The sequence below is a fragment of the Anolis carolinensis genome, chromosome 2 (assembly GCF_035594765.1).
Source record: "Anolis carolinensis isolate JA03-04 chromosome 2, rAnoCar3.1.pri, whole genome shotgun sequence".
Taxonomy (NCBI): domain Eukaryota; kingdom Metazoa; phylum Chordata; class Lepidosauria; order Squamata; family Dactyloidae; genus Anolis; species Anolis carolinensis.
The window spans coordinates 192,084,342-192,095,662 of record NC_085842.1 but is presented as its reverse complement, the minus strand read 5'-3'; the positions used below and the strand labels follow the sequence as shown (position 1 = coordinate 192,095,662).

The window sequence follows — 11,321 nt, the reverse complement described above, 5'->3', positions numbered from 1 at the left end:
TTTTGGGAGACGAGAGGCGGGCACAAAAAGCGCAAGGATGCATCCGCACTGTATAATGAATGCGGTTTGACACCACTTTGACTACCTTGGAATCCTGAAAACTGGATCATATGGCAGTGTAGATGGGGCCCTAGAGAGGTGTTCTTTCAGGTAAAAAAAAAACAAAGTGGGGTTTCTTTATCCATGACTTCTTTTTACTTCCATGAGGTCCCTGTGCTCTTTACCCAGTTTTTGTGTGTGTCAGGAGCAACTTGAGAAACTGCAAGTTGCTTCTTGTGTGAGAGAATTGGCCATCTGCAAGGATATTGCCCAGAGGATGCCCGGATGTGTTTTTTTTTATGTTTTACCATCATTGTGTGAGGATTCTCTCATGTTGATATCAAGGGCGACACCCCCCCCCCCCCCCGCAAATAAAGATAGTTTATAATCAAGGAACCTATAGTTCTGCCAAGGACACCAGGAATAATTTATTTATTATTTATTTATTTACAGTATATATATTCCGCCCTTCTCACCCCGAAGGGGACTCAGGACGGATTACAATGAACACATATATGGCAAACATTCAATGCCAACAGACAAACAACATATATAGACAGACACAGAGGCATTTAACATTTTTTTCCAGCTTCACGATTCCGGCCACAGGGGGAGCTGTTGCTTCACTGTCCACTAGTGGCTGTACTTCCTCATTCCTTTCCGCGTCTTTTGCTGGCAGTTTTATGATGTTGTAAATTAGTTAAATTAGCCTCCTGCATAAAGCGTACCTAAATTTCCCTAATTGACAGATGCAACTGTCTTTCGGGGCTGCATAGGTCAACAGCAAGCCGGGCTATTTAATGGTTGGGGGCTTAACCCGACCTGGGCTTCGAACTCATGACCTCTTGGTCAGTAGTGATTTATTGCACCTGGTTACTAGCCAGCTGCGCCACAGCCCTAAGAGTCAAATCTTGGCCAATTTCAAAGGGACCAACAAACAAGGACCCCTTCCCATATTAAATCAGTGTACATTTGACCAAGGCTTTATAGTCTATATTTTATCTTTCATATATTCATAGCAGAAGGTCACAAAGGAAACCATGTCACAAAAAATATTTGACCTTTGCTCAGCCTGAGCCAAGCCAAGCCAGAGCCACACCTGAACTAAGAATTAACAACTCTTTTAATTGTTTCCTACCCAGTCAATGGCTCTCAAATAAAAGAACTCAAAGGTCTTTGTCTAAGGCTAGGTAAAGGTAAAGGTTTCCCCTGATGTTAAGTCCAGTTGTGACTGATGCGGGGGTTGGTGCTCATCTCCATTTCTAAGCCGAAGAGCTCTCCAGGTCATGTGGCCGACATGACTGCATGGAGCGCCGTTACCTTCCCGCCGGAGCGGTACCTATTGATCTACTCACATTGGCATGTTTTCAAACTGCTAGGTTGGCAGGAGCTGGGGCTAACAGTGGACGCTCATTCCGCTCCCGGGATTTGAACCTGGGACATTTTGGTCCACAAGCTTAGCAGTTCAGCGCTTTAACACACTGTAAGGCTAGGCTGAGAAAAAATTACATTTCTAGGCTTTAGACTAATACAGTAGAATCCCGGTTATCCAGTTCAAATCAGCGGACCCCAATTCGGGTTACTGGGATTAATCGGACAACCCAGATTGTAGAAGTTTTCTCCCTCCTTCAGGCGCTTGGACCCAGGGAAGCGCGAGGAGTACCGCTAAGCAGCGACACGCCTAGCGCTTCTCTAAAGGCCCAAGCACCGAGCGGAGGGTTTCCTATCCTCCTTCAAGAAACAACTGAAGACCTGGATGTTTAGGTTGGCCTTTGGTGAGACAGTCATTGGATGACCAGCCTCAGTTGGCATTATAACTCTATCCTGAATTTTATTAGGTCCCTTTTATTCTGGTATTTTAACTGATGATGTTATTTTTATATTGCTGCTGCAGTCCCCCCCCCCCCCCCCAACCAATGAAGTCGACTGAATTTTACTTGGTGGTTGATTGATATTATTAACTCTTGTTTTATTGTCTTACTGTGTTTCATTTTTTTTTGTATATTGTTCAATGTATTTATGCTGTTGTTTTTGTAAATTGTGTTAGTCGGGCCTTGCCCCATGTGAGCTGCCTCGAGTCCCCGCGGGGAGATGGTGGCGGGGTATAAATAAAGTTTTATTTTTAAAAATTATTATTATTATTATTATTATTATTATAAGCTGCCAACATCTTGCCAGGCTGCATTTGCATTGGACTGGATTTAATCAACTACCTCAATGGAACCCATAAGATCCAGGTGACACAGAGGCCAACCGGAGCCCTGGAGGACCATCCAACTTTTGTATTGCTGCTTGGACAATACTTGACAATTGCCATCCTGATATTGCCAGCAGCACCTCCTCAGTCTCACTGCCAGAAGCTGCTTTCAAATTAAAAAGATGGAGTTTTCAGTCACGGGGAACCATGCTACTGTCTTTGGAAAGGCCATCTCCCCATCATTATTCCCAGCCATTGAACACTTACATGGACAATACTTAATGTTGGAATTTGCACTGGAGTCTGGTGTTTGGGACACTGGGCTTAATCAGCAACTGGATACATAAGTGACAATAAAGGTTTTGGGACCCATCGGGGACATTGTGTCCACACATCAGGGATACTTAAGCCATCATCTCAACCATTGTTTGAAGACCTGCCAGCCCCTCTTTCATCATTGGACAGAGGGAAATTTGCATCGGAAGCAGGCAGCCATGCCAGACTCCCACCTCTGCAGGGAGACCTCATTGACATCATCCAGGCTTAGCCAATCACGGCCAAGCTGGGTCCAGCTGTGGATGGTGAGAACTTTGAATCTGACATGTATAAAAAAATGCCTGTTTTGCTGTATAATGTATCTCAGCTTATTGTGGGTGGATTACCACAGACTGGCAACTGAAATTACATAAATTCCTCGGTGGCTTCTACTTCAACTTTATGAGATTTATTCTGGAATATTGGCTTCTTTTCTCATCAGGATTAACCCACAGTGGCTTGGATCTCACTATCCACTGCCATTTTAAATTGCTTGATAACAATGCCCCTGCATGTGGAGCTAGAGCTGACAGAGGGGGCTCTCCCCAGATTCGAATCGGCCACCTTCAGGTCAGCAATCCAACCTTCAAGTCAGCCATCCTCCCAGCACAAGGGTTTAACCCATTGCGCCATCGGGGGCTCCCCCTTACCCCAGTGAATATGGAAGGCTGTTGCATACAGTCTCCTGTCCATCTAGTACTTTTTCAGAGAAATGGACAGGAGACAGTACACAACATCCTAAATAATGTATATGGCTGCCCCATAGGTCTATGTTAATTTTGTTAATTTTTTCAGATCAAAATGTGAATACAACCCTTCCTGTTCCTTTGTCCTTCTTGCTCCTTGAAATTGGACAATCCATCATAGTGCACTGAGAATACTAACTATAACCAGCAAAATTAGGCTTCAGGGTTGCAGGATGTACAGTACTGTCTTTGCTTGCTTATTTCAGCTCTAAGAAACACCAGCTGGAGTCTGTCACAAAAGTATATACAGTGAGAGTTAAAGAATGTTGAGTTCAGGAATTTACTTTGAGGGCCTTGATTGGAATGAACACAGTCCTCCAGCATTACAGTCTATTTCAGGTGGCCACAAACTTTTCTTTTGTTTCAGCAGTAAAAACTAGGGTGCAGGAGGACTCACGTTGTGCCTGCTCTTCTTAAAAACCCAAGAGTTAGTGATCCTTATGTATCTGCTGGAAATGACCCCAAAATCTACTAAGAAATACAGATCTGAACATCTTTGACCAGCTGCAGGGAAAGCCCCCTCATTGCATGAACTCACTCTCCATGGAGGCCCCCCACTTTCGACCAAGCAGCTTCTTCAGGGCCCAGTGGTGTTTAAGGAAAGACATATGGTCAAGGTATGAGATTGATTGGCTTTGATGGTTCAAATCCTGCTAGCCTGGATTTCACAATGGGTCTGAGCTAAGGAGACAATGGGTGCAAAACACCTTGATGGGTTCCCATCAGGGAGACAAAGGATGACTCCCTGTTCTTTCAGACTGGCGAAGGATTAATTCAGTGTTGAGTGCAAAGGTCTATTATTGGTCAGGAAGGATGGGCATTGGGTTTACGGTGTTGCAATGGGTTAGACCATTGTGCCAGCTGGACTGCTGACCTGAAGGTTGGGTTGCTGACCTGAAGATTGCTGGTTTGAATCCGCGAGACGGGGTGAGCTCCCATCTGTCAGCTCTAGCTTGCGGGGACATGAGAAAAGCCTCCTGAGAAGATAGTAACACATACGGGCTTTCTGCTTTTTCTTGTCCCCTGCTTTATTTGTGTTACACTGATTACTTCCTCAGCCATAACTTTCTTGTCCCACCTTCTGCAGCCACACAATCTTCTTTTTGCCTCTTTCTCCTCTTTCCTCAGGCTGGATCTACTTTTCTCTATACCCCAGGATCTGATCCCAGATTATATGCATTGTACTGAATTATGAATCCTCACTACCATATTATCTGGGATAAGAAGACAATTTGGGATCAAATCCTGGAATATAGAGCAGTGTAGAAGGGGTCTCAGTATCATACAACTTCTTCAGAATCCACACTTTCATTTGTTTTGCTTGCCTTCTGCTCTTTCTTCCATGGCTGGATCTAGTAAAGATTCCCCTGACATGAAGTCTAGTCGTGTCCGACTCTGGGGGTTGGTGCTCGTCTCCATTTCTAAGCCGAAGAAGTTGTCCGTAGACGCCTCCAAGGTCATGTGGCCAGCATGTCTGCATGGAGCGCCGTTACCTTTCCGCTGGAGTGGTACCTATTGATCTGCTCACATTTGCATGTTTTCGAACTGCTAGTTTGGCAGAAGCTGGGGCTAACAGCGGGAGCTCACCCTGCTCCCTGGATTTGAACCGCCAACCTTTCGGTCAGCAAGTTCAGCGGATCTACACTGGCTGGATCAACACTGCCCTATAATCCAGTTTCAATATGTGGATTAATTTAATTGATCTGGATTATAGGGCAGTGTAGACCGATATCATCCAGTTCAATGCAGATAATCCACATTTTGAAACTGGATTGTAGAGCAGTGTAGATCAGGCCTATGTCTCATTTTCTACCAGCTTTTCATCTGTCTATTAGAGCACATCTACACTGTGGCATTAATGCAGTTTGACACCACTTGAACTGCTGTCACTCAATGTTATGGAAACGTAACAGTTGTAGTTTTACAAGGTCTTTAGAATTCTCTGCCAAGGAGTGCAGGTGTCTCACCAAACTACAACTCCCAAGATTCTCATAATGTAAAGACTTAAAAACCTTCTGAGATATTTTGACTCCTGAGAAGGAGGTTGCAATGCATGATCAGTCTCTCTTATCATACTTACTCATTAGGAGAATCATAACCAGGATAGTACAACAGGGATTTATTTCCATGCAGCAGAACAATTTACAGTAGACTCCCAGTTAACCAGAATTCAAGTGACCTGAATTCTCAAGCAACTGACAAAAAATCAAACGAAATGATGCTGCATTCATTTTTTTCGTGTCAGGAGCAACTTGAGAAACTGCAAGTTGCTTCTGGTGTGAGAGAATTGGCCGTCAGCAAGGACGTTGCCCAGGGGATGCCAGGATGGTTTTTTTTTATGTTTTTACCATCCTTATGGGAGGCTTCTCTCATGTCCCTGCATGGAGCTGATAGAGCGAGCTCATCCACACTCTACCCTGGTTGGATTTGAACCGGCAACCTTCAAGTCAGCAACCCAACCTTCAATTCATCAGTCCTGCCGGCACAAGGGTTTAACCCACTGCACCACCAGAGACTACTACTGCATTCATGAATCTGTGTTGTTTGTCTTTATTTGTCTTCACTGTTTTTTTAATTACTTTCAATATAATATCAAGTCAATACAGAATTTATGCTATGGTATAGTATGAGGTATAGTATTAAACGTATTTTTAATAACAACTCTCAAGCAAGCAGAAACTACATTCATCCTGCATCTTTCAACCTCCATGAGTTCTGGTTAACTGAGTGTCTGTTATCCTCCTTACTCTTCCTGATGTTATGAGCCCTCTGAACACAGAAGGTGGTGGACTCTCCTTCATCAGAAGTTTTAAAGAAGACATTAGATGTCAATTTTTCAGGAATCCTTCAGCTGTAGATTCCTGCACTGGGAAAGGTTGGACTAAGATGGTACTTACTCTCCCTTCCCATTTTATGGCTCTACCCTAAATTGTATGGGCTGGTGAAAGGGAATTTACCCTAAGTCAGTGGTTCTCAACCTGGGGTCCACGGATGTTTTTGGCCTACAACTCCCAGAAATCCCAGCCAGTTTACCAGTTGTTAGGATCTCTGGGAGTTGAAGACCAAAAACATTTTGAGAACCACTGCCTTAAGTTCTTTTAAATAGCTATGTACCTACCAAGCCAACAGGACAATGAAAAGAAACATGACAACTTTTTATGAAATAATGACATTTTGTGTGCGCGCACTGAACTGGAATGGTTTTGGCCCCCAAAAAGCATTAAATGTAATAGCATCATATTTATTTATTAGAAATATTTATAAATGACTCTTGTGCCCACTGAGGCTTCCACAGCAATGTACAATGTAAAAACACAATATAAAAATGATAGCAATGACAGTTAAAAAAAAGTAAAGAACATTTTCAAAGTTGGTGGCCTAACCCAATCACAAGCTTTCTGACAACCTTCAGAAGCCTAACAAGAACATAGCCAGCCTGACTTCCCATAGGGATGGCTGGGAGGGTGGTGCACAATGGAGTGCTGCCCTAGGAAAAGTCTTTTCTTGTTTATTTGTCAATATGGGTGCTGGGACATGCAAGAAGTTCTGGTTTGAAAAGAATGTGGGCAGACTCACATGGGAAAATACAGCCCTTAAGGTATCCTGGTCTCAAGCTATTTACCAGTTCAGAAGCAACTCTTTAAACTGATCTTGAAAACAAGGCAGCACAGCCAGTTTGGACTAGTGATGGATGCTCACAGCACACAAGACACAGCAGTGTGCTTACTGCATGTTGCACTGGCTGTCTCTTCCAAACTCTTAAAGGTCAGCCCCACTGAGAGCACAGGACAGTACTGTAATAGAAAGGACTGTTGTGGCCAAATCCACCTTCTTGAGGAAGAAGCATAGCTGAGCCAATGCGCACCAAGCCACAACATGCATATGGCTCTCTAGGAATAGATCGGAGTCCAAGACATTCCCAAACTGTAAACCCGGTCCTTCAGAGAGAGAATGTAATCACATTCAGACTAAGACTCCTTCCACACTGCCCTATTATCCCTGGATCTGATCCCAGATTATCTGCTTATCCCAGATTATTTGGCAGTGGAGACTCATATAATCCAGTTTAAACCAGATAATCTGGGAACAGATCCTGGGATATAGGGCAGTGTAGAATGGGTCTAAATTACAACCCCAATTCCTGGTTGACTTTTCTGTCTTCTCTGGTTCAAAGTCTTATTTGTTTATCATATTTGTCAGCGCATCTTCCACAGCATCCCTAGCATTCTAGCGTGGGAAAGGTTCAGTCAGCGATTATCAGCTCAGTGGTGCTCTCTCCTTCATTTAAATCTGGGATTAGCTACTAACTACAGCAGCCAAAAAAAATTAAAATAAAATTGGAAGTAGCAAGAAATCCACTTCTGATTTTGAAAATACGTTATGGGTATGGGGCAGGGTGGAGGATGCTGAATAGTGTAGGGAATGGAGTCTCCACCCCCGACAAGCTTCCTTTGGTGGTATCAGAAAAGAGTGGTGTTGAAGGGCTGAAGGGCCGAAAACCAATCTTAAGGATTACAAGTGGCCCTCAGGCTGCATGTTGTCAGCTCTGATGTCAAAGTAAGAAACCAGGTCAATTCTGATACAATTTGCCAGTGTAAGCAAAGTGCATCTAGAGGCCACATGCGACCCCCAAAAGGCAAAACAGTTCCAGTTCCCCAGTTCCAGCTTCTGGTATTATCTGCCCATTGCAGAGCTGGAAGCACAGCTCCAATTCTCATTTTAGCTAAACATCCCAGAAAAATATGACTGATGTTACTGAATATCATGGAGAAGTCCAGCAAACCAACAGGGATATACCTCCTTATTCAGCTGCTGGAGTAGGTCACCTAACAAGGCAACAAAACCTGTTTATGTCCTGAAACCATACCTGAATGCACATTAGAATGAGCCAAACACAAGGACATAATTTTATATTTACACTAGGGACAATTAAACTGTGTCTGGACTTACAGAAACAAGTTGTGTTGTGTTGGCTGGGGTTCACTCTGGCAGGGTTTCAGGCCCTTGGGTGAGTGCAATGGACTGAAATAACCTCTCAACCACTCTTTTATAGCATTGTTATTAAGGACTAGGCCTGAATGAAGGAGGACTGTAGTTGCCCATGTGATTCCGTGGAGACAGAAGTGAAGTTTGAGATATGCTGCTGAAGGTCTCTATGGACTTCATCCCGTGGCTTTCAGGCTCTATTTCCATGCTCTGTGGAAGAAGCCCCATGGAGGCCATCACATGACATAAGGTCACTTCCTGTGGGACTCCATGGAGCTCCGTTTCCATAGAGCATGGAAACAGAGCCTAGAAGTCATCTTCAGGAGATGAGTGTTACCCAACTCCAAATGGCAGATAGATGGAGAAAGATCAACACAGTAAGGATGTGGGATGGCTGGCCATCCCACAAAACAAGAAAAGATGGGAGGAAATGAAGTAAGACTGCTCCCACCACTTTCCCCTGCTTTCCCTCCACTTATGGGATGAGGTCCTAAGGTTAGTACCTTCCACCCATCTTATTTTCATCATTCTCCCGGGCACTGCCTGGCCAGCTAATGTCAGCAAGGACCTATGCTTTACAACCCTCTGGTTTTGCACATCTGGTGTTCAGAAAGACTGGACAGGTGGACTATTGAATGAGCCTGGAGAGATACTTTCTTCCTAGATTGTCAAATAATCCTGCATAACCTATTTTTAGGTCATCCAGGCAATTCTATGGCATGCTTCCATCAGAAGATACCACAGAGTCATGCTGGAGGACTTAGCAAACTCCTAGAGAGGAAACCTCTCTAGGAATTTCCTAGGTCCTTAAGGGCAACGTTGTGGTAATTTCTGTCAGAAGTCATAAATTTCAAAAACAGATCACTATTATCTATGGTTTCCTGTTCGCATGGCAAGTTCAGGAACATATCCTTGCTGATACAGGGGGCATATAGTAAATGCTTCTGGGTCAGGTCGAAGTCCTTGCCTGAGCAACAGCCAATTACTCCTTGGCTGCCTGGCCATCTTTTGAATTCTGCCTGGGTTGCCTGTCTATTCCACAGTTTCTCCACCATCTCCACGCCAGCCCCATCTTGGCCTCCTTCAGGATTTGCTACTCGCATTTCCCAAAGTCCTTGACTCCCAACCAAAGTGGGACTCGTACTTTCACTCATACTTCCACTGATTTCTTGGCTGCCCATGTCCCAGTGCCGATGTGCAGGGCAGACAAAGGATTTCAGTGGGTGGCTTTGAGCACCAGTGCTTTGATGGCTGCAGGGGTGCCATTTCCAATTGACAGGCTAGTATTAAGCCCCTCATGCTGGTGGGAAGAGCGCTCCGATTTACTGGTGCTGCCTTCCAGAATTGGAAAACCGAAGCGCTTGGCTTGTCTATCCTCCGTTCCAGGAGTAACCGCCAGGAGGCAGCAGAGCAACTTGAAAATGGCTCTTCTCATGTCCTTGCTGGTCAGAGTGTATATGATGGGATTGAGAAGGGAGTTGATCATAGCCAGGCCCAGGAAATAGTCTGCTTTATACAGCAAGCTGCAGGCCTGTGCCTGGCATGCAACATCCAGCAGCAGCAGAAGGAAGAGAGGGAGCCAGCAGGCAATGAAAGTGCCCACCACAATGGTGACAGTCTTCAGCAGGGCCATGTACTTCTGGGATTTCTTGAGCATGCCCTTCCGGAGGCTGCCCAGGCGCTGCCCATTGAACTTGACCATGCGGTAGATGCGGGCGTAAAGCACTACAATGGAAATCAGGATCACAAGAAAGATGGTGATGCAGAAGAGGACATAATGCTTGGAGTAGAGGGGCAGCACCGTTGAGCACTCGGGAAGGTTTTCGATGCAGTTCCAGCCCAGGATGGGCAGCACCCCGAGCAAAATAGAGGCCAGCCAGCTAGCTCCCACCAACAAGAACATCCGCCCTTTCTTGTCCCCCTGGTAAAGTCTCATGCGGACCATGGTGATGTGCCGCTCAATGGCAATGGCGAGCAGGCTTAGGACAGATGCCGCCAGTGTGACAAAGACACCACCTTCTCTCAGAAACCACTGGACTGGGGTCAGCTTGAGGGTATTGGGTCCAGACATGATGATATTGGCTGTGTAGGCCACTCCAGCCAGCAGGTCCGAGAGGGTGAGATTTCCAATCAGGTAGTACATAGGCGAGTGGAACTTCTTGTTCCTCCAGATGGCCAACAGGACCACTAAGTTTTCAACCACAATGAACGCACACACCACCAGGAAGACAATAGCATCTGCCTTGAGGCTGCCCTTATACTTGCTGCCCTGGAGCTTCCCAGTGTAGTTGTAGTGCAGGGAAATTATGTTGTTATTGTGGTACTCCCGATAGAATTGTGCCGAGTAAGTTAAAGACTCCATGCTGATGGATCCCATTCCACTGGGTCCCTTCGCCCTTTTCTTTTAGTCCATGCAGGGGTACAAAGTCCTTTTCCTCATGCTGTGCTCTCTTATGTTATGCCCAGACCTTTCTTCCGAGGAAAGGGGATAATGTTTCACCGAGGAAATTATTTTGCGAGCAGTTGGTTTACCACCCTCAATTCGGATTTGGGAGAAGACACCACAACTCTAGAAGGCTCTGTGTTCTGATCCATCAGTCCAGAGGGAACCTAAAAGTGCAACAAGAAATCAATGTAAGTTGGCAGGATTTACAAATCACAAAGCGAAATCAGATCGAAATGAGATCCAGTGTTTTCAAAGAATGCCATCAGAACAGAACCAGGACTTCCTTTAATAAAAGTTAGATCATAGATATGTTTTCTACCTCATGACTGATGGTAGTTCTCCAGTTTGGAGTATGTGTATGCCTCCAGGTCATCCGTCAATGTATTGTGCCCCCATGAATAGGGCAGTTTGTCAACCTGGGGGTTGGGACACCTGGGGGGGAATCGTGAGGGGGGTTTCAGGGGGGTCATGAAAGCCCATCAGAAAACACATACCCTGTTTCCCCTAAAATAAGACATCCCCAGAAAATAAGACCTAGTAGAAGTTTTGCTGAATTGCTAAATATAAGGCCTCCCCCTAAAGTAAGACCTAA

At 45.0% G+C, this 11,321-nt stretch overlaps 1 protein-coding gene and 1 long non-coding RNA gene across 2 annotated transcripts; one reads left to right on the top strand and one right to left on the bottom strand.

Annotated features, from left to right (window-relative positions):
• Positions 1 to 10: 10 nt before the first annotated feature.
• LOC107982391 (uncharacterized) lies at positions 11 to 11,034 on the top strand. The gene is made up of 3 exons (XR_001729909.2): positions 11 to 150; positions 2,200 to 8,778; positions 10,750 to 11,034. It is a non-coding gene; the product is annotated as an uncharacterized LOC107982391 (long non-coding RNA).
• s1pr5 (sphingosine-1-phosphate receptor 5) lies at positions 6,528 to 10,753 on the bottom strand. Its single transcript, XM_008103804.3, has one exon. The coding sequence runs from the start codon at positions 10,658 to 10,660 to the stop codon at positions 9,500 to 9,502; it is 1,161 nt and encodes a 386-aa protein (XP_008102011.1). The 5' UTR covers positions 10,661 to 10,753; the 3' UTR covers positions 6,528 to 9,499.
• Positions 11,035 to 11,321: the final 287 nt, after the last annotated feature.